Source organism: Vanessa cardui, chromosome Z, assembly GCF_905220365.1.
Source record: "Vanessa cardui chromosome Z, ilVanCard2.1, whole genome shotgun sequence".
Lineage (NCBI taxonomy): Eukaryota > Metazoa > Arthropoda > Insecta > Lepidoptera > Nymphalidae > Vanessa > Vanessa cardui.
Window position 1 is genome coordinate 1,840,776 of NC_061154.1, and position 27,083 is coordinate 1,867,858.

At 33.7% G+C, this 27,083-nt stretch overlaps 1 protein-coding gene across 2 annotated transcripts in view; it reads left to right on the plus strand.

The window, feature by feature from the left end:
* Window positions 1-27,083, plus strand: part of LOC124542927 — a 232,060-nt gene that overhangs the window by 62,493 nt on the left and 142,484 nt on the right. For both annotated transcript variants that reach the window (XM_047120870.1, XM_047120871.1), the window contains exons 3-4: window positions 15,236-15,359; window positions 26,011-26,096. In XM_047120870.1, the coding sequence (XP_046976826.1) occupies window positions 15,236-15,359; window positions 26,011-26,096 (210 nt within the window). The remainder of the gene's footprint in view (window positions 1-15,235; window positions 15,360-26,010; window positions 26,097-27,083) is intronic.

The window sequence follows — 27,083 nt, forward strand, 5'->3', positions numbered from 1 at the left end:
GTGTCGAACATCTTCCTTCTCTGCCAGATCACCTAAAACAATAATAAAGTACCGTATGTAACCATAATTATATAAACAAAAGAAAATGCGTAATAAATTAATTCTATCCATTTCGCCCTTGTCTACCACACTTATATAAGCAGTGCTTAAGGGATTATGTCAGAATATGTTGTAGTAGGAATAAATATAAACGAATGAAACACAATACTTTTGTTGAATAACAGTCTACAAAAGCGGCCAAATCCTACAGAAAAGATCTTTCACAAAGAGGATTACTATGATCTACATAGATAAAAAATTATAATTTACATAAAAACATGTGGTATTTTTTAAAATTTAAAAATATTTATAAATATCAGGAACAGAATTTAAACCACACGACATTTATTAACATATTAACGCTTGATTATAATAAACAAACACAAGAAAGGTATTCTAATTTCAATGTTATTGTATTTTGAGTATTAAGTTGTAGATTACGAAAATAATTTCTCTGGAAATAAGGTGGTAGGTAGGTATTTGTAGCAACTAATGTAGTATTGACTGCATCAGAAGGCTTTTAAATAGGTTTTAGATAGTTTTTGAGTAGGATGATCTTAAGGTTTGGTAAGAAATAGATATAATTATGAATATAATATGTTAGCGACCCAGTGCTGATACTAAATGTACTGCAGAATATCAATATATACAAAATTCATAGCTTTGTGTCATTAAGCAATACAATCTGTAGCGGTTAGATACATTACTTTGATATATATAGGATAATAGGATTAGAAACTTCTGAAAGTATCAGTGCTTCTTTACTATATTGTCCATGTACATATTATACACAATAACATGCCTCTCGAATCACTCTATCTATTGAAAAAAACTGCATCAAAATCCGTTGCGTAATTTTAAAGAAATATAATATAACACATGGACAGACATCGGTAAGCGACTTTGTTTTATACACACATCAACATTGTCTAGGGATATTTTGAATTGACTCAATTATTTCAAAATTTAATAAAGATAACCTGCAACATGTGTATATTTTTATAAAGCCCATTTATCTGACTATACTCCAGAATAAAAAATAAACCATATTATTTTGCGTAAACAATTTTATCCTTAAATAAAGAAAAAACGTAAAATATAGGTAAAACTAACAATTAAAGTTTGTCTCAAGAAAATGTGAAAAATGTAGAAAAGTTATTGTTTTTAACAGTCATATGAAAAATCAGTAGCCTGTAAAACTGTCCAGGACATTTATAACGTCCTGCAACAATTTTTCATACTTTGGATTAAGTTATCCAAGTCTTGCTGCGGTATATTGTCCCAGGTCCGACTAAGATGCAAAAAAGTGGCTCATCCGTCGCAATATTTGCAGGAAAATTCCTCGAAGCCTTTCTTTGGAGTATGGCCCACGCGTGCTCTATGGGGTTTAGGTCAAGTGATTGAGCGGGACAGCCTAAGACCGATACGTCTTATTCCTACAACCATCTCGTCACCACTCCCGCTGTGTGCGGACGGTTGCTATCGTGCATGAGCGTGAATTCTTGGCCCATTTTAGTCTATGGGGCTAAATTATTGGCACAAGCATCTCGTCACGACATTTTTTGGCCGCCATGGTGTTTCTGATCCAAACGAGGTCTGTTCTTCCACCAATATAAATTCTCGCCCAAACCATAATTATGCCGCCGTGGTATGAATGGACTTTCTGAAGATGTTGCAGACGGCTATCATGACCAGGGAATCGCCAAACACGTACGCTACGTGTATCGGGATGGAAACCGAACCGGGACTCATCGGTAAACAGCACTACAGACCACTGGTTATCTTCCGAGAGCAAATTTACACGAACCCACTCTAGTCGTCGTCCACGATTTCCTCGGCGTAGTGCTGGAGTACGAAACGGCCTGCGAGCATGAAGGTTAGCTTCATGCAGCCTTCTCCTTACAGTTTGGTCACTCACAAGCAACTGGTCCTCTGGCTGGAGCCTCTGAACCAATTGAAGTGCCGTAACATTTGGTTCTCTTTTCGCGGCAACTTGCAAATATCGGTCTTGTCGTTGATTGGTTATGCGCTTCCCACCTGGATATCTTTCAGTCACTTCACCAGTAGCACGGTAGCGTGACCATAACCTAGATATGACGTTTTGTCTTGTTCCAATGTCCTCAGCAATTCTCAGTTGAGTAGCCCCAGCTTTGAGCATGCCTACTGCCCTTAACATTTCTTCTCTCGTTAAATGGCACCGCTGCATGATGCAAACAATAGGTTTAACTCGAAATTAATCGATAACTTGTTATAAAACTTAAATTTGACATAAAAAAATATCTTAATATGACGGTAGGTAAACGTAACCTTCGGCCATCGCTACTATTATGTCGTGTAAAAATTTTATTTTTATTATTTTTTTTCAAATTCAAATTTAGAATCGTCCAAGAAGGTTTATAAAATAGTCTTTCATCAAAAGATTTTAAAACCGGATATGATTTTTTGAGTTTAAGAATTTTATACAAAATATCCCTAGACGGTGTTGATGTGTATACTATGTAATGATTTTCAATCCGATAAAGCTATTTCAGTACAACTATTAAATTTTACGTATTATCGAGATCAAACATACAATATGTTCAGAATACAAAGTAAATATTAATTTACGAATTATGGTTAAAATTATAATTACAATAACTTCTATAAATATGACCACTAATTGAATGCTCGGAAACGCATGCTTATTTATATGAAATTATAATGGAGTAACATTTTTTAAAATACTTTTTGTAGGTTCTTTGAGTGGAAATAATGAAATTAATTGAGGTATTATCGAAAAAAGTCAGAAAATATTTGTTGTTGTATAAACGCTCGTAAGTTTTCGCTTTCGAATTATTTTAGTGTTTATTTCACAATGCTTTATTTCAAATAACAGTACTAAGTATTGTTGTGTTACGGTTTGAAGGATGAGTGAGCCATTGTAACTACAGGCATAAGGGACAGGCACATTGACGATGTAAGGAATAGTTAATATTTCTTACAGCTTCATTGTCTATGGGTGACGGTGACCACATGCCATCAGGTGGCCCATATTCTCGCCCGCCAACCTTAAAAAATGCTGTATTTCACATTGGTATGGGAACAATTTTGTACCTTATAATTATTTAATCAAGATTTGTCATTGAGCCTGGCTACAGCTGTGATCAGGTAATAATAAATCTGAATTAATCATAAACTATTATGCATATAGTGTATTCATATTGCAAACTATTTTAGATCCACAGTCTTATAAAAAAAAGTAGAGTAACAGCCTGTAAATTTCCCACTGCTGGGATAAGGCCTCCTCTTCAATTAAGGAGAGGGCTTCGTCTCGATGGTTTCCTTCGCCGCCGAGCACGAGATGAATTACAAATACAAATTAAGCACATATACATATAGATATATAGTGGTGCTTGCCTGCCACGCGTTCTAACCATTGGGCCATCTCATTTCAACTCTCACAGTCTTATAGCGTGTGCATATTTTAGAATGGAGATTATGTTTAAAGTATTACTAAAATTCCTATTTGATTACAAAGGTTTTCGTTGCGCTAGAAATGATCGTACATAGTCGTATCTCTTGTCTAGTCCCTTGAATTAATCTCAGGGGCACTGTTATCCGAGTATCAAGATTTCAACAGTTAAATGGTATGAAATGATTATTAAACTCGATATATCGACGTATCAACATTACCAATTTACGTACACAGTTAACAATTTCAATTATGGTTTTCGTAAACCGCCATCGAGATTCCGGCATCATTAAAGTCATTTCCTCGTTAATTGTGACCACGATCAAGGCTGGTTGATTGCACTTTACAAAATTCACGGCACGTGCAAAGTGCCTCCATAATGTACTAGTTAGCCGTTCTGACTTCTCATGAATTAAGTTTCAATTGTAAAAAGTTTGAAGTGAAACTCCTTTGGGTGAGGCACGATTTTGAGTGCAATGTTACATTACGTACCGTCAGTAGAAAAATATTGCATTTGTTGTATTAGTAGTGTAATTACCACTATATTTCCTGCATTCTACATAATTCTTTAGTTCTCAGAGGTATGTATAGAAAGAAATAAACGAAAGAAACGTTTTATTACACAATATGTAAAACAACTTACTTAATCTACAAAAAAAAAACAACAATATATGAATAAAGATATAAAAAAGAAGGGATTTGGTAAGCAATAATTTTCTAAATAGGTTCAAATCAAATTCAGCTTCCAGGCTGGGTTTCAAAATCCCAACGCTGTTTTTCTATGGTACCTTACGTATTTGACGGGCTGTGACAATATATGCTAATATTTAATATAAATACTTAAACATAAAATAACAATAAAATATTTACGTGTACATTAAAATAATTATATAGATGTAGGTAGGTACTAGAAAAATAAAGCAGACAGCGTATTCAACAAAAAAATAATTATAAATACTATTCAAGTAAATTATTATGAATTTTATAGTCATTAAAATTGATTATACAAACATATACCCCTCACTTTACACCATAAGTGATTGGTGATTTCCTTGATAAAAAATATGTTCTTTCCCTCAGACTATAACCATATAAAATTTCATCTAGAGTGAGACCTTTGCTTTACAATTTTAGTAGGATTATACCAAATCCTTATGTAGGATAAAATATACATATATTTCGGGCTTATCACACACAAGCCCGAAAGGTAATATGTTGACCAGAGGGTCAGATAAGTCAAAGTTATTGAGGTTTTATTTAAGTGTTTATTAGTATGAGTAAGTTATGCTTATGTGTGCTATATATGTGCGTGCTTACAACACACACACAAGCTTGTAGTGTTAGTGTGTGTAAATCAGAGTACTGACAGCAAAATAATACAAATTATATTTTATTAACGCGGAGGGCGCGTTTTTATGAAGAAATATAAATATAAATCTTATAATTATGAATAAGACCGACTATTGTATTTATTAACGGTGCTTACTCGATAATTCCGAACCGTCGATTGTTATACATTAAATATAATCTGTTATTATAAAAATTGTAAAATATGGATTTAAAATACTCGTGAAAGTCTACTTGTCTAAATTATAACTTTGTTTTGACATTATGGTTTTCTTGCTGTGATTATATAAAGTTAGGTACCGTTGCAAGGCTATGTTTTCCTCTTTGTTAAAACACGAAATACTTGAAAGCAATAATGTATCGGGAGTTGACACAGTCAGAAGGAAACGATACGTAAAATGTGTTCCAAATTCATGATTCCTGCCTACACAGTGGTGACGGGAATAAGTGACTGAGTTATTTCTGATGTTTTGTATCATTCGTAATCGCAACACTGATGTCTCAGAAGTATCAACCAATAAATGGCGGGAATTCCTTGTTGTATTCACGTCAATAAAAATAGCTATAGAGCATCGAATGCTCTAGGAATCAAGTTTTATTTAGAGATAGATAATACTTTAGGAAAATGTAGCATTTTCGTAAAGTTACATCATTGTCGAAGTCTTTCTGGTTAAATTCAATTCTTATAAGAAAAAGAAAACAGTTTTAATGTAATGTTAGCGTAGATCAGTGATTCCCAAAGTGGTCCAGGTGGACCCCCAGGGGTCATGACATGATGGTGGTCTATGTAGGCGTGACTAAAATATGGGGGTCCATAAGATGTTAATGGGGGTCCATAAAAGTGAACACAGAAGCGACACAATTTTTATTTTTTGGCGACTTTATGAATGTGGTATAAATGTAGCAGCCACCGGGTCCACCGAAACCAATAAAATTTTGAAAGTGGTCCACGAGAAAAATAAGTTTGGGAACTACTGGTGTAGATGATGCAGTCTTTTAAGGCATTTGGTATATTCATTTGCTATATTCCCGTGATCTTAGCAAGTGTTTTATAAATATTGTGAGTTTAAGATTGATTATTATTTGTTGTAGATATCTGTGACACAATATTATGCAATATTTAATACTTATAGGCTCTTTCAGTCACAAAAGGAGTTAAACAAGAAGACATATTATAAAATTACAAGTTAGTATATGATAAAATCAAAATCAAAATAAACTTTATTCAAGTGGGCTTTTACAAGCACTTTTGATCGTCATTTAACAATTAAGTGAAGCTACCACTGGTTCGGAAAGTAGATTCTACCGAGAAGAAAACTCAGTAGTTACTCTTTTCAACATATAAAAAATACAATCATATTAGTTAAATACAATTATATATGTATTTAATGTACATTTATAGATGATAAAAAGCTTGGAATTAATACCTGTGGACTAACGAACGAGAAACTAATAAATAAATATATAAACTAATGTATTGTAACATATAGAATAGAATTAAGTATTTTAAAGAGTCTCAGTGAATGTGCCACATCTGCTACGTATAAATCCACTGCTGACTTTATCGTGAAAATCGATAAATATTATTTTTAAGTCACCTCACTATGTTTATAATTAGTTCAATTCAATTAACCCACGTGAAATTCTACGCTACAACCATAAAGATTAAAGACTTTATTAATTATCCTTTATTTTCAGGTATATGAAGTATTTCGCCACATAACTAATTAATTGTATTTTATTCATTTTAATTGTAATCACATAATCGTATTTAAATATTTACTCAAGCGACTTTTTTATATTATTATCACTAGAGATGTTATTTTTTATTATTATTATAGATGATTCGTGTTTTTTTTTCTGCATATTGTGGTTTATTATTATGTATAATTATTTGATTATTACTATTTTTTTATGTTGGTAACCCTAAATAAATACGTATCTGATATTTATCATCATTTTTTATGATTGAAAAGCAATGACTTTTGGTATACATCCAAAGAAATGATTTAAAAGTGTAATTATTCATGATACGTACGCATAATATATATAAATTATTATCGTTCCAGTTTATACTTTAATCAAGATTTTGTACAGCGACTTAAAAAAAGTTTTTGTTTTTTAAGAAAACTGAAATGACTGGCTAATTTATTTTTGGCTGAATCGAGAGGCCGTCGCCTAATGTTGCGTGAAAAAAAATATCATAGAATTGACGGACAACAAAAAGTCTATACATATAATGAAATTGGAGTGTCTGTTTGTACTAAAAACAGCCCTTTTCAACCGACTTCCAAAAGGAGGAGGTTATCAATTCGTCTGTATTTTTTTTTTTTTTTTTTATGTTTGTTACCTCATAACTTTTCACTGGGTGGACCGATTTTGATAATTTTTTTTTTGTTTGAAAGGTAGCGCTTCCCGTGGGGTCCCAAATATACCAATAACTATAACTACATGATATAATCGTTAATCGACTTTTAAGTAGTCTAATATTTTTCATTTCATTTAACTTAGGAAGACTCTAAAAAATATGTTGAATACGCAATTATTTTTATTACTTTTTCGTGCATATTCATTTGTTTTAAAATAGTGTTTTGTTTGAAGTCGGTTTTTCTTTTTGTTAAAATTTTATTGATTTACTCAATACATATGTATGTATACACGGTACATACACCAAAATAACATTTTTTACAATTTTTGTCTATCTGTTTTTTCCGACTAATCTCGACCGATTTTGACGTGACTTCCACTGGCAGATAACTGTTACTGAGTTTTTATTAGTTTGACATATTTTTACATTCGAGAATTCATTTTTTTTCAAAAATAGAATTCAGTCATTACTATTTTATGAAGTGGCAACTGTTATCATGTTTAGATTTTATTATAGAAGCGAAAACCTTGTCCTCATAAAATACGAATTTTGTGGTTTTTATCCAATCCGGCTTATGACTGCTCCGCGAAAATTTATGCGTCTGCTATTGGATACTGGCATTGTACGTATTAATAAAGCCAATTTAAATAATACAAAAATATATAAAATGTTATTTTAAAATAAGAACGGTGACATCAGTCAGGGCGCATAATAATCGATGACGGCAGCTTACAAACCCAAGCAAGCATTACTGAATTTACAGTGCTTAACTTGTGTTTATAATTCATCTCGTGCTCCGTGGTTAAGGAAAACATCATATGGTAATATTTATTTTTAATGAAGTTCTTCGACATTTGTATATATAATACGCATGGCTAAGGCGTGGTGCCAATATAAAGCTAAAATAACTTCCAAATGATCTCTTCAGAGAGTCGAAATGGCCCAGTGGTTAGAACGCGTGCATCTTAACAGATGATTGCGGGTTCAAACCCAGGCAAGCACCGCTGATTCATGTGCTTAATTTGTCTTTATAATTCATCTTGTGCTCAGAGGTGAAGGAAAACATCGTGAGGAAACCTGCATGTGACAAATTTCATATAAATTCTGCCCCATGTGTGTTCCACCAACCCGCATTGGAACAGCGTGGTGGAATATGTTCCAAACCTTCTCCTCAAATGGAGAGGAGGCCTTTAGCCCAACAGTGGGAGTTTACAGGCTGTTGTTGTTGTTGTTGATCTCTTCAGGGAGAGTTAAGCTTTAACCGATCAGTGGGACATTGCTTAGTGGTAGGGCTTTGTGCAAGCCCGTCTGGGTTGGTAACACCCACTCATCAGTTATTCTACCGCCTAATAACAGTACTCAGTATTGTAGTGTTACGGTTTGAAGGGTGAGTGAGCCAGTGTAACTACAGGCACATAGGACATAACATCTTAGTTCCCAAGGTTGGTGGCACATTTACATCGGTAAGGAATAGTTAATATTTCTTACAGCGTCATTGTCACCACGCGCAGTGGGCCACGTCTCCCAAGAATACGACAAGAATGAAATCCAGCGAAGATCTACTGATGCTTAGTATAAAATATAAAACGCCAAAATGTTTAAAATAATATGAAAAAAAGGCACGGGCATCTGCGAGCCTGTGGATGTTGTAAAATAAATAAATAAAAAAGAAAAACTTTGTCCATTTCACTATAATGTTGACAACTGACAGCGAAACAGTGACCTTGATTTGTTGAGCGAATCCGAATGTAATGTGTATAATATTCACAGTCGACTCGCGTCTTACTGTTCGATATTTCACGATCGAATTCGCGATGAGATTGGATGCTGTTGTTATGAATTTAAATACAATTTCAAACACAATGCAAGGTCTTATTACATTGTAGGACATAAATCAACAACTTTTAACTTAGTTATTTTTATACTTAGTTTATTCTTTTATTGTACACCACACAGTGAAATAAAAAAAAAATACAAATGACAAAGATATGGCCTAGATATGACAGGCCTACAATTTTGGCGACCTTATCGCTACATAGCGATCTCTTCCAGGCAACCAACAGGTGTAGGATAGGTCATAGAATATAAGGTGGGTGGTGCTCTACTAATAAATAAAATAATATGAATCTGTTAATAAAACTATGAAATAAATATAAATATAGAATACACAAATTATATATCCATTAATAGATTATATTGTCAATACATATAAAATAAATAATTAAATATATATATATATATATATACTTCACACTATTAAAATGATATATTTAATCATTGACATACTTTTAAACGTCAATTTTTTGTTGTATCACATTAAAGTAATGATTTTAAACCGTTAATGTTAATAAACAATAAAAAAAGAGCGTTTAAATCCCTTTCAAACGTTTCATTAAAACACATTACGCTCTTAAAATGTCAATTCACGAAGATTATAAAGTTTTATGAGCATATTATGAATCGATGTAAATTTTGGTCACCCTGCAAACAATGGCGGTGGATTAACGATCACAAAGCTTAAATTAATTCATGTTTAATTCATACCCTTACTAACTTGGCTTAGTACGGATATCATATGTCGGCCGCTTTATGTTCCCAGTTCGTTTACTATTGCAAACATGCGACCGCTCAGACCTAAAGTCTTTCAGAATAATTACAGCTGAAATGCTTCATAATTTAGAACTCAAACGAACTGTCAATTTAATACGGTTAAACAAATTTGAACTAAAGCAGTACTGATTAAATATAAATGGACAACAATACATACATTACTCTGATCCAAATGTAATTAGCTAAAGCACTTGTGTTATCTAAAATCAGCAGTCACGACGGTACCACACCCAGACCCAGGACAACATGAAAATACTAATGAACTTAATCTACATCGACTTGGTCAGGAATCGAACCCAGAACCTCGAAATGGCGTAACTATGAAAACTGGTGTAAACACTACTCGACCACGGAGGTCGTTAAATTTATTAGATTTCATTATGGTTACGATTTTTTTCTTTATGGCTTTGTACGGGTGGATAAAAGTTTTTATTTTTATTTCGACATGTTTAACAATTGTCTTTCTATTTCAACTTCATTACACAAAAACCTTAATAAATTTTATATCTAAACCTTTCTTATGAATCCCTCTGTCTAATAGTGAAAACCGCATGAAAATCCGCTCAGTAGTTTTGGAGTTCAACGCGAACATACAGACAAATGCGGGGGACATTATTTTATAATTTATAGTGACGTGGATTTTTTTTTACGTTTGTGAGTTTTATTTTCAATTTCGTATGAATCGTATTTTTATTTTTATTTTAGCGACGCGCCCTAGCTTCGCACGGGTGAAATAATGATGCTCAATAAACCACAGAATTTGTTTATATACAAAATCACATCAGAAACTTCTAAAGTTATCAGTGTTTCCTAACAATATTGTCTGTGTATTATATACCGAAACCTTCCTATCGAAACACTCTATTTATTAAAAAAACCGCATCAAAATCTAGTTTAAAGATTTAAGCATACATAGGGATATAGGGACAGAGAAAGCGACGTTGTTTTACACTATCTAGTGATAAGTAAAACCTCTGAAATATATGCAATGAATTTTAAAAGGCTCTAGATAGTAAAAAAACATACACATAACAGTATGTACAGGCATTAACCTTAATGCGCCGTATTAAGGTAATAAAATATACAGCATTTTTATCACGAGTCTATAAAATTAAAACGCAAAATATAAATAAAATGGAATATTGGTTAAGAAATATCGCACGACTTTAATTGTTATTTTTATTACGACACGATTTATTTTTCAATCATGAAATACATCATACAGGTATGATTTTTTATTTTTATTTGTAATTTTATATTGCATCACAATTCTGATTCTTCGGGTGAAAAGCGAATACTTTTTTTATCTATACATATAATAAAATTGGAATGTCTGTATGTATTATTAAAATAAGCGCTTTTTACTTAATATATATGTTGACGCACTACTTATACCACTATATATTTTTTTCAATTTTTGACTATTTGTTCCGGTAAATTTTTGCAACGGCTAGACCAATTTTAACTTAACTTTAACTGGTACCTAGTTGATGCAATAAAGAGTGACTTACCATACTTAGAGTACCATTAAACGTGATAGAAATTTTTAAAAGACCGATATTACAATGTTTTGGACTAAAAAAATATTTCCAACACAAGCTCCCTTAATAAAGTGCTTTGTTTTGGCATAATTTTAAACCTTGTTATATTTCATAAAAACATTTCTTGGGGAGAGGCAGCATACCATCTTGTCATAAAATTGTTACACCAAAGGTTGTTGCTGAATTTATTATTTTATTAAAAAAGAAGGAAAAAATGATCTTTATTCGCTACTTAAGTGGAATAAGGATACGATTCTACCGCGGATTTATGACTGAGTGTCCCAGATTTATGATTTGTGGCCAATAAATCACGAAAGTTTAAGGTCTCAGTAGAGTAATATCATATTAGCTATGGTTTTGTAGGGATAAATTGGACAGACAAAATGAAATTAGATATCTCAAACTGAAAGCTTAAGATAAATCGATGTAATACGATAAGTACTAAAAATTTCATCGATTATTTAGTCACGAAACTTCTCTTTAAATTATCTATAGTATGATAAAACAGATATACCGATTTATGTATTGTAAATGTTACGTATAAATATACAATTTATTTTATCAGGGTTTTTTTAAAAGTACATATAAAACCATTTAGCAAAACTTACGATTGGCGCCGTATCTTGGATTAGGTTTGGTAAAGGCACTTAAATGTTTGATGTTATTTATAGACTCGATTAGCAAATTTTTTTTAAACAGTATTCTATCTCGGACTGTGAGGGTTTGGTTCTAATGTATTCAGCTTTTATTCAGCAGATTACGATACGGTGCCAAATAAAACATTATAACTAAAGGCTTAGGCTGTTCTTTACGTTCTTTCAAAACGAAAGGATTTAGACTACCATTTACCAAAAAGTATTGTATCCCAATTTGTATGCTGCTTCTGAGATTTTTCGGAAAGTGGTAACCAACTGGGTTTGAGCTCATGAACTCGGCATCCATGTAAGCTACCCATTAGCGCAACGAGATCTTAGTACCCTAAAAAGGAAATTATGTAGATTTTAAATATTCTGCACGTGGAGAAGATGACAGACGCGGTGACTTGGTTCGTTGCACAGAGAAAAATAAATGGTACTGGATAGAGTAAACGATATATAGTGAAAATTGGAGAGAGTTAGACGAGATCAGGGCAGAAATGCCGATTAGCAAACAGTTCAAAATCACGCACTAACTCAGACATATTATTTTTACTTTAAGTTTTGATATCCATTAGTGGTTTTGCGCAAACTCGTCTTGATAGGTGCCAACTCTCCAATATCCTACAGCCAATTAGTATTACTGTGTTTCGCGTTGAATGATAAGTGATTCACTGTAATTATAGGCACAGTAATACCTTAGTTCCCAAAGTTGGTGGGGCATTGGAGTGTGTGGAATAATTAAAATTCTTATGGCTTCAATAAACACTTGCCATGGTGCCCAATTTAAAAAAAAATTGCCATTTTTTTACTACAAAGAAAAGTTATTAAGCACTTATTCTAGGTTATACTAATGTTTAGTTAAATTGTATATTATATATTAGTTTTGTGTATATAAATATATATTAAATAATGTTTGTAGTAGTCGCCTCTACGGCGCGGGTCTTCATTAAACCTTTCCATACATCTCTTTCCCTTTTATTAGTAACCACTTATTTACTTAAATATGTACATATATTTCTACGTTTACTATTGTGTTTTGTCGCAGTTGTAGTTAATTTCATTTAGTTCGGCCGTGATAAAGAGGAGTTGTCAATCGAGAGCACTCCGAAAGTTCAATCTTCGTTAATCAATTGAACGGATTATAATTAGCGATGTGTCACTCGTGTTATGAGTAGTGTGTTTTATGCAGCCATCGAAACCAAATGCAAGTCAACGTTTTATTACAAATATGTTTATGTTATTGTAAATTATTCAATAACAAGAATACGAGAATATTAACATAAGATTTTGTATTGCTTCTATTGTACATTTATAAATACATCTTGATTCATGAAACAACAACAACAACAACAGCCTGTAATTTTTCCACTGCTGGGATAAGTCCTCCTCTCTTTAAGGAGAGGGTTTGGAACATACTCCACCACGTTGTTCCAATGCGGGTTCGTGGAATACACATGTGACAGAATTTCCTTTACAGCCGTGCACGAGATGATTTATAAACACAAATTAAGCACATTAATATTCAGTGGTGCTTGCCTGGGTTTGAACCCGCAATCGTCGGGTAAGATGCACACGTTCTAACCGCTAGGCCATTTCGGCTGATACGATTAAGATCAAATTATTTATATATTTTTAAATCAATATCAATCGATGCCTATTAAATTATAAACGAATAACTTTTCATGTTTTCAACAGACAAGTAATTTACTCCGCCAAAAGGCCGTGTCAGCACGATTCCTCTTTTATACTTAAAGAGGAAAAAAATTGGAGAAAAATTGGAAAAGAAATCAGATTCTTGATTGAGATAAGTTCAAAGAATCACTTATTTTCTGCAACGAAGCAGTATAATTATGTATTCGTTCTAATAACTTACTTTTGGCCTAGATACATGTTTTTCGGTATAATCAAAAAATCTTCGCTGAGAAGTCCGGTTTAATTAAAACTCATTCTATTGTTACCACCGGTGTACGGAAACAAAGAGACAGTCAAATAGTATGCAAAAAAGCACGTTGTTACTCGGTACTTCGGAATCGTTATATCAAGAAACGTCATATACAAATATTTTACATCATGTTTATCTAACTTTAACCATAAAGAGCCGAGATGGCCCAGTTATGCTTGTGGGTTCAAACCCAGGCAAGCACCGATGAATATTCATGTGCTTAATTTGTATTTATAATTCGTCTCGTGCCCGGCAGTGAAGGAAAACATCGTGAGAGATCCTGCATGTGCCTAATTTCATAGAAATTGTGCCACATGTTTATTCCACCAACCCGTATTGGAACAGCGTGGTGGAATATGTTTCATACCTTATCCTCAAAGGGAGAGGAAGCCTTAGACCAGGAGTGAAAAATTTACAGGCTTACAGGCTTAGGCTTGATATTGATAGCTGTAATACTTATGTAAAAGAAAAGTTTTCTACTTCACGGAGTAGGTATAACATGCCCGCGTAATTGATTCTATAATAAAATTCCGTAATATATTCTTACAATCGTCCATAAATAAATTTAAAAAAAAAAAACAACAAATAAGCCTTATTAAATGAGCTATAAGGTTATTTGTTTTTGCAAACAATATTATTGAGGATTATATAAGTAATAGTAGAAAATATTTGAGAAAAAATACAAGATACACAAATGCGTATAATTATGTTTATTTACTCGTTAGTAAGTATTTTTCAATTAGTCATTAGTTATTTCGATCAAAATTTCAAACTGGTATTGGTACTTTCTCAAATTTCGATCATACCAAAAATGAAAGCAACCGTGATTGATCCAAATAATTTGTAAAATATATCTATTACCGGAAGCAGGTTTTGGTCGTCGTGGTGAAATCCGACTCGGTGGCAAGCGGCCAGGAGATGGTTCTGGTGTTATCGATAGTATCATAAGATGCAGTGTGACAACAAAAAGGATCGAGCAGTTTGGAAAGACTTGACCGTTGATATTTCGAACCGCTCTGCGTTGAATACGATCAAAGGGAAAAAGCTGGTACGGAGGAGTACCCGTCCAGAGGCATCATAAATATTTCAAATTAGTTTTAGGCCGAGATATGTCTAATTAACAAAAAACTGTCGCATATGCACTATCACAATTTGAGGAAGTTGATGTGAAAACAGCTCCAAAACCTTCTCCTCGGGGAGAGAGTGGAGACAAGGGGAGAAAATGCTTTAGCTTAGCAGTGGAAAACTAATAGGCTTTTATTTTCCACTTTTATCCTTACATACTTTTTTCTTTCGCAGATTTATTTCGCCGTCACGATTGTGACGATGGGGCACTTCATAGACGTGGAACATCGATACCTGAACGGCGATATGAAGGAACCTGAGTCGGAGAGCTTCTTGGAACCGGATAAGATAACACCAAGTGAGTTAGTTTTTCTTATTGTCTCATTACTATACCCATATAATATGGTCGTATTTATTGTTTTATAATAATTATTATATTTATTGATATATACACAATTTCAAAATAGTAATAAGGAACTAAAAGTGTGATGATTGATGTTAGAATCAATGTTTTCATAATTTACAGTAACAGCCTTTTAAATTTTCTGTTACTAGGCTCAGGCCTCCTCTCTTTTTGAGGAAAAGGTTTGGAGCACATTTAACTACGTTGTCCCAATGCGGGTTGGTAGAGAAACGTGTGGGAAAATTTTGTTGAAAGTAGACACACGCAGGTTTCTCCACGATGTTTTCCTTTACTACCTGAATACGAGATGAATTATAAACACAAATTATGCACTTGAAAATTCAGTGGGGTATACTTGGTTTGAACCCGCAATCATCTTCAATATAAAATATGAAAATTAAGTTTCGTTTTTCAGCACATCAACTTTAAATTTTCGTAATTCCTTTTAGTGGTTCACATTGGGCTGGCCATTGGCTGAGGTTAGTTTACAGTGTCTTTCAGAGCACCATAATAGGCAAAATTGGGATAAATAGAATCGTTGGCAGAAAATGATGTCTCTTAGAAAAACATAGAAATGAACCAAAACGATAAGTCAGATAGGTCATAGGAAAACCTTCAAAAAACAAGTTGGGATGGATAACTACTCTTTTATAAATATATACCAAAGTAATCCCTATTAAGATTAAAGTCGAGCTCGACGGAATCGGAACGAGCACAGTCAGTAGTCACGAGGGACTGACGCGAGTTCTATCTCAAAGTTCACATCGTTTCGTAGCAAAAAGGTAATAGTCTAAATATAATCTAATTCGGTGGCCCAGTGACCTTTTCAAGCATTTCGTCCGGGATTCACATCTCATGTACTGCTATTAAAAATTTCGTAATTCATAGGTAAGGATTTCACTTTGTCTGAGAAAACGCGGACATTACTTGGTACTCGGTACATTACTTGGTTAGGCTCTCTGGAGAATGTTCGGATCATCGGATCATGCACTCAACATATTTACTTCTGGGTACCATCTCCTTAATGGAAGAGGAGGTCTGAGCCCAGCAGTGGGCAATTAACTGGCTGTTACTATTTTTTACTACCACATAATGACACCTTCGATATCGTACGAGTACAGTAAGAATTATTACTAATTCCTTATATCGTCAATGCTCCACTGATTCTATTCTTAGATTCATTTGCTGCCTTTCTCTCCGACAGGTTAGGGTGTTTCTTTTTCCGAACCGGTGGTAGTGTTTAATTTGACCACCAGTAAGTATAATAATAATATAATAATAATAATAAAGCCATTTATTCCATATTTCAATATAACATTTCAAATGAAATTAGTAGTTTGTTAGTAGGTTTTCTTAATTTATTGTTAGTGTGGTTAGTCTCCATTGTGTGAAATATGGACCCCTTTTTGGGTAAAGGCCTCCTCCAGTTTTTTCCACGTCTCTCTGTCCTTGCTTACTGTTAGCCAGTCGCTCCCTGTGACATTGGTGATATCATCAGTCCACCTTTTTTTTGGTCTACCAACACTTCTCTTTCCCCCAGGGCCGTTCCATCTTGTGGTCTCAATAGTCCATCTTTTGTCAGTATATCGTGGGATATGTCCAGCCCACTTCCACTTAAGTGTGAGTGCATGTTTCAGAGCATCGGTGATTTTGGTTTTTTGTCTGATAGTTTCGTTTCTCACTTTATGTATTTTTCTGATTTTCAACATAACATAACCAGTAAGTATATTTAATACAAATAATTTGAGTTTAATGTCTCTTGTACTTGTAAATGAGTGAGCTACTCATTCATTAAACTTTAACACAACTAAACCAAGTGTTACTCTTCGACGGTGATATATTCCATATTTCGAGTGAGTGATATCTACCCAGAGGGGCTTGCAAAAGCAAACAAGATACACATTTGTATAAAGATTACGCTCCACACAGTAACTGCTCATTGCAGCGGTAGTCACTTATGAATGCATGGTTACCGAGGCTCATTTGCTTTCGTATTAAATATAAATTTAATTAAGCTGGAGTTTCATTGCAGCCAACGAAGCGATATTTATTTCACATTGGAAGCCGTATAGGGACCGTTTTCCTATTATCTGACAATTTACCCTTTAAATTCTAATTAATTCTAATGGCTTCTCTGCCTTGGCTTAGATTGAAATGAAATATTATTAACCTTCAAATAAAGAGAGAAATAGAAAATTAGCACTGCAAGCAAATTATTATTAATTTATAAAAAGGGTTGTTCAATTTTGCTAATGCCTAAAGGCGCGGTATATTGTGAGTTTTACGGCAATTGATATGAGAGCATAATAAAACAGGTAATAGCTGAATGGTCGGATAATATTTCAAGAAACATTTCTGAGCGCTTGACTTCACTTGTGCTAAATTCAATTACAAAATAACAGACTTACCATATTGATAAATATTATTATGTTTTGTCCTTGTCTTTCAGGGTCATATTTAGTTTGACAGACAGAGACAAATAACGCTTGTATAGTATTACGGATTCCGTTGCGAGCAATATGAACAAGGTACTTTGTGGAACTTAGTCCTACTGGCCTTTACAGTGGAGAGCGTCATAGGCGGGATAGGCGTGAGTGTTAGACAGCACTTTGATATTTGAGCCTCTTCATCCGAACGACGTCCATCCTGAGAGTGTTTCATATGAGATGATACATCTGCTCAATACCTGGAAAACAATATTGTCAGAACCTAAATTCATGCTACCTTATTTCAATGCATACAAGATACAAGGGGATATCTGCTTTAAATATCTGAAACATAGACTTTCTATGGCACATGCCACAAAAAGATGAATGAGTAATTGGCCTTTAAATCGTCTCAAACCAGTTTTTTAAAGGTTTTGGCACAGCTTCTTTGAGATTTGTCAATTGTATTGAATACACTGGCTTTGTTATTGTAGTGTCAGCGATATCTGAGCAGAAGCGACCGTATACCATCTGCTCAGACTGTATTTTTAAATATGAAATTAAATTGTCACAAATAACTATGAATCTGAATTTTTTAACTACATTTCGAACTTAGCTGAGATAAACTGTAAGTCACTTTCGTTTTCAAATAAACTTCAACTAAGTTCAAAGAGTTTCGGAATTAGTCTTGAATAATTACGATGGCTTATTAAATCTGCCTCCTAAATATATGTACGCTAACACAGCGAATATAATGTCTGAGGCTGGCTTAGAGTGATTGTATTTGTCGTTTTGATGCTTCAGGACACGAAATATGTAGTAGAACATGTACTGTTTGTCAATATGGTATTGTATGAGGTTATATTTCTGTTTGATTTGGTTGGTGGTTTCGGCAATGTCACGGTAGGTTATTTAAATGACTTCTCAACTTGATCACCTTTTCAATCACTGGCTGACTGAATCGCTATTGTGAACTGAAACATAATTCAGTGCAAAGGCACAATAAATTACTCCGAAAGTACCGGGACTCTTCAATATAATGGCTTGTCTCGGAAAAGACCTCTCAGAAGAGTTATTCGAAAGGTTAATAGATGTAGCATTTTCCTGTGGTATAGGGTGATCTTTCTGTTGTGAAAACTATTTTTTGAACTCACTTTCATAAATACTTACAACCGAAATGGGCGAAAAATTTAAACACGTGAAACTGAATCATGGCTGGGTAGCCGTGCTTACCTGGTTTTATTGCGCTTCAATTGCATTCATAATTCGTCTTGTGGTCGGTAGTGAAGGAAAACATCGTGAGCTATTTGCATGCCATAGATGACTTAAATGATATCTCGAGTAAAGCAAAAATCATAATAAATATCAACATGCCTTAATTCCGAAAAATTTAAATGTATATTCGGGAAATTTTGGATGCTGATATTTCCGTACTTCCATACCGATTTCAAACTTGGCATCCTATTGCAACTGGATATTAAGCTGCAATATGATATGTATTCTCTATTATCTCTGATCGAATATTAATCCAATATTATGAAAATTAATTTAGGATTAAAACCACGGCTGTATCTCCTTTCTAGGACATGATAGTGTATACTCTGCTTAACTTTCGATTTCTTTGGAGTTTTTTTAAATTTTAATTGGTTTGGAATACAGGATATAGGGTGGGATCCTTTTAAGCTAGTGGCTAGATCGACGACTTAAAACGCGATTCATGTAACATCAATATAAGGAACAAACATGAAGTTATTGCGCCTCTTACTCAACGCCAAAGTCAGTAAATCTTTTGTCAGTGAAGCAATGTTAAATGTTACGCCAGAATCTTAGAAACACCAAAATGCCTTTACTCAAGTTATTATATGAGTGAGTTGCTAGAAAATAACAAACTTTAGTGATGAAAAGATTGCCAGGCGTGTATCAGAAATTGAATTTAGAAAAAATCTTATGAGTTTCTTATGAGATCTTTTCAGGGTTGGGTGTTTTCGTTTCCGAACTTTTAGTATTTTGAAAATCATTAATAATTATTCTCGCATATTAAATAAAGAAGTTTCCAATCAAGTACTCCCAGGATATTGCTAGAATCTCTTTACAAGTGATTTTTTCTTAGCAATCGACTAAATTATTTTACAAAGAATATAAATCGAGAAATTATGGATAAATTTGGTGATGTGAGACCCGAACACACTCCTCACTTTTCGAATTATATCACTTTAAGCTTTATTTGTTATTATCAACTAAAGTTTTGGTATATCTGGAAAGTAAAATGGAAATCTGAGTGAAAATCGAGAATACCTCAATTATTTCCTTTTAAATTTTGTACGTATTAAATAAGTATAATATAATTTTGTTAAGTAATAAATATATTGTGTTGAACTTCATAATTAAGGTTTTTGGTTTATATACGGAAACTTTTAGCACCATTTGGGCTTAAATATTTTATAAATCTAACCTACTCTGATCGTTTGTATGCCAGGGTTTAAAAATACCAAACAATATCTATGAGGCATCATGACAGTTCTTATTACTTTAAATATGTAAGTAGCTTACGTTAACTTTCTGAAAATCGGATAGGAACAGGTCATTTTAACCCATAAACACTGGCAATGCCCATATAACCCACTTATTGACATTATACCTACCCAAGCGGTGTATACAAAAAGGGTTTTGTAAGTAGGGACTTACTACCTTTTACGTACTCGTATGTTCATCTTAGCCTCTGGATACGTTAAAGCTAATGGATTACGAACCATTTAGTGATTTGACAGTTTAATCTACTTTAAAAAAGGAGTAAGTTATATTATCGAATTGTGAGCTGAGATGGCCCGGTGGTTAGAACGCGTGCATCTTAACCGGTGATTTTGGTTTCAAACTCAGGCAGGCACCACTATCTATCTAGTAAGCCATCTCGTGCTCAGCAGTGAAGGAAAACGTCGTGAGAAAACCTGCATGTGTCTAATTTCATCGAAATTCTGTCACATGTGCATTCCAGCAACCCGCATTGAAACAGCGTGGTGGAATATGTTCCAAACCCTCTCCTTAATGGGGAAGGAGGCCTTAGCCCATCAGTGGCAAATTAATAGGCTGTTACTTTACTTTTTACTTTTATATTATCGAAGGTATTTTTTTGTATGTGATTACAGATTTGGTATAAATCGTTTGACCGATTTGGATAATTTTAACTTGATTCTATTGTTACAAATCGATAAGTAGGACCTTTCGGATTAGCTGCTTCAATAAAGATATATTTATGCCTGACATTTTTATTTGACATTATTTGGTCTGCAGGATTTTGTGCAAGCCCGTCTGGGTAGGTACCACCTATTCACCATATAATTTATCACCAAACACCAGTACCCAGTATTGGTATGTTCCGGTTTGAACACTCCAAGCCATTGTAAGCCATTGTAACAGTCACAAGGGACATAAGATGTTAATTTCCAAGGTTGGTGGTGCGTTGGCGGTGCAATGAATGGTTAATTTATCTTACAATGCCAATGCAATACTGATAAAAATGTTTTTGAACATTTTTCTCTAATTTTGGAAGATTAGAGAAAATTGTTCAAAAACTGGCTACTAAACTACGATGGCTTGAAGCGTTCAAACTGGGACACAACAATACTGGGTACTGTTATTTGGTGATAAAATATATGGTGAATGGTACCTATCCAGACGGCACTGCCAACCAAATAATGCCAAATAAAAATTACAGTCATAATTCTATCTTTATTGAATCGGCTAATTTTGGAAGATTAGAGAAAAATGTTCAAAAACTGTTATATCGAGGTTATTCTTCTAGAGGTATACAATATAAGCGACGAGAAAGGGCTAGTGTAAAACTTATAATATAGGTTACATTACAGTTTCGATCCGCCGGTCAGTCTCCCGTTGTTTATCCGATGTCGACGGGTGACCAGTGACCTGCAAAAAATTCATCATCCATACAGATATTTAACTAGTGTTCGTTCGGTTTTCCGTCATTTAAACAGCTTTATTATCGAACAATATAAACGTATACTTTTATGTTATATTTACAAACTATTTGAATACCCGACAAAATTAATCGATACTTAATATTATAAATGCGGTTGTGACTGACTGTATATCTCGCTTTCACGCCCAAACTACTAGACCCAGTTGGTACGATTTGGTCTGGAGCCTGAAAAAGACTTTTTTTTTGGAAAAAGTGTTTTAAAGTGATGAAAAGGGGAATCAAATATTGTAAGTAAGTGTTACCATTTTTTAGAACTAGAAGCATAAAGTTTTTATTTAAGGCTGTTCTACACTTATAAAATATTATTTTTTAAGGGTCGCGGTTAAGAGCCAGTGGTTTTATATATAAAATAAAGAAAATATAACTAATGTTATGCAACATCAGCATTTTTTGAGTATTACTTTGTATCTCAATTGTAAAATGTTGATAACCGAACGAGTACCGACTACGTGTTCGACTACTTAGTATAACAGTGGAATACAAGGTGTGGTTCACCAGTGTAATTACAGGCACAGGGGATACTTTACCCATTAGAGAGCTCATTACAATGTCAGTTAACCGATTATAATTTAGCACAAATTGTGACGCTGTCCTTATAGCTTCATTGATGATTGATTGATTGTTTTATGTACCAAAACTTACGTTTATACTCGTCACATCATAGGCAAATTGTCTGTGAGCAATGTTAACTACGTACCCTTAGGTGATCCATTTGCCAAGCATTAAACTATAAATGCCTACGTAGTTTTAGGACCGTGATTATTTGTTTGCTGCTTTGTTGGTTGAGTTTATTCAGAAAATTAAATTTTAACGAAATCGAAGAAAATACTAACTTTAGCCATGAACCAATTTATCAAGTAAAACGACGAACGACGAAACCTTACTTATTGCTGATCCTATATTGAGTATTTACTACTACTTGTAATACACTATTTCCTTGCATTATAATCGAAACATTTTCGAATTATAAATTTAAACCAAAGTTGGAACGAAGTTGCTTTTGCTATACATTATGTGTTAAATAAAGAACACAATTTAATAAATAAACAAAGTATAAACTAATTGATTAGGAATCCCTTGTGAATTAAAAAAAAGTATTGTATAAAAAATATGTTGAAATGGAAAAGAAGTAGGAAAGATCGCACGAGGGCACAAGAGCTTTTTCCATAAATAACATAATTTACTTAGTGGTAGAGCTTTGTGCTAGCCCTTCTGGGCAGGAACCAACCACTCATCAGTTATTATTCCGCCAAATAACAGTACTCAGTATTTTTGTGTTCCGTTTTGAAGGTTGAGTGAGCCAGTGTAACTACATGCACTAGGGACATTACATCTTAGTTACCAAGGTTGGAGGCACATTGACGATCTAAAGAATAGTTAATATTACTTATAGCGTCATTGTCTATGGGTGATGGTGACCCATTAACCTTCATGTGGCCCGTGTGCTCGTCCGCCAACATATATATACCATAAAAAAAAATTAAAATGTAACGAATTCTGCCAGTTCAGTTTACCTGAAGCTGTAAAGAACTTTATGTTTGCATCAAAGTCATGACCGAGTTTCAGTCATATTAAACACTGGCCAATTGTGCCGATAATTTGGGTACATTATAATCAAGCGTGAAGAATAATTAAATCGCGAAACTGACCTATCGTAATGTACAAAATATACATTATGCCAAAGGTTCTAGATCAGATAGAAATCATTGTCACCAATATTATATTGTTGGCGTTCTTTTGGTTATTTTGGGTCAAGGTCGTTGTCAAGTTAGACTAGCCGAATACATTGGTCAGATAATATATATATAACTTATATTTCCAGCACTTTCTTAACCCCTATCGTATTATGATAGTGGCGCCGGGTGTGGGGCCAAGAGACCGCCTTTATGTTATTTCTAAGGCACGGCTTATGCACTCCTATTTTCCGAATTCCGAACAGGTACTGAAACTCTTCGTGATATATTTTATGAGACCGACTCATGGATTATACAATACAGAATAGCACTAGATGCTGTTGATAAATCCAGTCCTCTTATGATCAACCGTGAAATAATGCTATAACAGAAAATATTAAACTAAAGTTCTCTTGACGGGTATTGTATTAACTTCAGGGTTTATGTCAAAAAGTTTTATGTATTAAAATTAACGAGTTTAAAATTTATTTTAACCTCAAAAAAGGTTACCACCTAAAATTATTAATTACCCGTTGTTTCGGTCGGAAGCCGCATTGAAAACCCATGTAACATAAAATGATGGATTAATTATTACGATTAACGTGTAAATCCCAATTTATCCTTCGTCTAATTCGTTACAAAATTAATGACTAATTAATAAGAATTTGTAGGTTCAAAATCGAAAAGTGAAGCAAAGCTGGATAAAGATTAAAGTAATGGTTCGTGAAAAAGAAAAAAGCCTGGGAATTCAGATTACACAAGGTAACAAAAACGAATACGAAATGAACATCGAATGCAAATTCCTGGTGGTGTGAAAGGACGCGTCCTTTTGTTAACATGTCAAAAGTGCTGTAACTTTAATTATTATTCTCAATCTTTAACTATACACAGGCGAATTACGAATATGGAATTAATGTCGCTCTTGATATGTAACGCTCTACAACAGTCTGTAAATTTCCCACTGTTGGGCTAAGGCCTCCTCTCCTTTCGAGGAGAAGGTGCTCCATTGCGGATTGGTAGATACAAATGTGGCAGAATTTCATTGAAATTAGTCACATGCAGGTTTCCTCACGTTTTCCTTTACAGCTGTGCACGAGATGAATTATACAAACATTAAGCACTCGACAATTAAATGGTACTTGCCTGGGTTTTGAACCCGCATTAAGATGCTTTCTAACTACTAGGCCATATAATATGAGTTTATATAACTGTCTCATGTAAATCCTTATAAAATGGACTTATTCGCTTCGATAGGAATTCGGTTCGTCGAACAATAAGAACGGACATGATACGGTCGGGATTGAAACTTATACCAATTAAATGCTGTTTTGATGTACATTGTTTAAATGTTATAAATGATTATTACCATCAATACTACGTATGACTTTCTGACATTTCGATATCCTGTAGTATATATTGTACTGACGCAATGGAATGAGCCATTCTTGTTTCATATATAAAGTGAAAGACATATTTAAAATATTAAGAAATTAAAACACATAAAAAACATTTGAAAATAATATTTGATTCAAGGATTTGAAGTTTTTATTTCATCATCTTCCTGCCTTTATCCCAATTTTAATTGGGGTCGTCACAGCATGTCTTCTCCTTCAATACTTCTCTGTCAGACGGCATCTCACAAGTAACATTCTTTCAAACCATATCGTCTTTCACACAATCCATCCGCCGTTTCCTTGGTCGTCCTCTACCACTATTTCCATCAATTATTATATATCAATAATTGTTAATTTTATATTGTCATGGGTGTGTTTGTGTCATGGATGTGGATATGTCAGGATTTACATCTCAAACTGTAGGATTAATTATCAAAAATAATATGATATAGCCCAGTCAGATTAGGGGTTTCACTTCGGAATGAAAGATGCTGTAAATTGGTATAAACCTTTATTTTGTCGTTCTAAATATTGTCTCAAAAGTCGGAAGTGCTATCGTGTCCGCTACTTAATATATTAAAGGTAAAAGGTCATAAAAATTGGGTCTTCGTGAATATATCGCTTTCTATTGCTCAAATGAGATTTCCACTTATAATAAAAGTAGTAGAGTATAAAATTCTTCATAACTTTTGTTTGAACTTTTTTTTCAAAAATGGTTAATCGTATTAACCATTTTTGGGATAGACCGCGAAGAGCGCGCCGCGTACGGCCTAATGAAAACTTTTGCATTAGATCAGACTTTGGCCTTGAATGAAAACGGTCTTTTGCACAAAAAGACACTCCAATATTATTTTATGGACTTATAGATATTTATAGATATTTTTAATTATTCCTTTGTATTGTTTTAATTCACTACATATATTAACAATAAAAAAAAAAATCTTATCAGTTAATTATTGTCAAGCTTGCCGTATTTATTCTATTCTGTCTTTTATTTAATACACAATATACAGAGAAAGTAACTTCATTGAGAGTGGGTATTGCATCTTTTTATTTAAGTTTAGTAGTTTTATGTACTCACGTGTATTATTTATTAAAGGTTGTTTTTCTTTGTTACAGTAACGGTATCTCTGAACATCACCCTGCTGGCTTGCAGTACGCTCGGACTCGTCGCTTGTATACTTCTAATTATTGGCGTATATAAGGTACATGGTTTATGGTAATACATCTTACAAGGCCCATGACGGATGGGACACAATGGCTTCTCTGTTAAATTGACTATAAGTCCAAACTAAAAATGTCAAATAAGTGCTTAACGAATTAATTAGTTAAGACTTCTTTGTCCAATAAAAACACTTCTTTTAATCAAAAGAGTTTTTTAAAACAATATGACTAGTCATAAAGTAATAAGCATCGATAGATATACTGCAGAAGATAAACTCTATCGTGCTGTAAGTGAGAATGAGATTGCTTGGTCGGAATTAAAAAGACGATTTCTTAAAAATCGACCTCCTTTCTACTATTTCTTGCTTTAATAAAAAAATAACTATAAATCTATTGGATTATTATTATTAAATTTAATAAAACTCGACAGCGCTGATTCCGCTTGTATTCCATTTATTCTGAAAAATCAGGTACTCAATGTTTAACGACCTTATTGTCGTAAACATTATTCATGAACGGATGAGTAGATCAAGTGCGGCTGCATCAGCTCTTGTGTAGCTTTTGCATTCGCATGCATTATTTATGTTATTAATTTATTATAAAGCCGAGATGGCCCAGTGGTTCGAACGCGTGCGTCTTGACGGATTATTGCGGGTTCAAACTCAGGCAAGCATCACTGAATTTCCATGTGATTAATTTGTCTTTATAATTCATCTCATGCTCGGCGGTGAAGGAAAACTTCGTGAAGAAACCTGCATGTGTCTTATTTCATAGAAATTTTGCCACATGTGTATTCCACCAACCGGCATTGGAACAGCGTGGTGGAATATGTTTCAAGCCATCTCCTCAAAGGGAGAGGAGGCCTAGCCCAGCCGTGGGAAATTGACATGCTGTTGTTTTTGTAATTTATTATAGACTATATTATACAATATATATTGTATAATAGAGTTTTATTAGTATAACACACACACAGACATTCAAACACACTTAGCGAATAAAAAAATTAATATATTTCATACTGAGATATT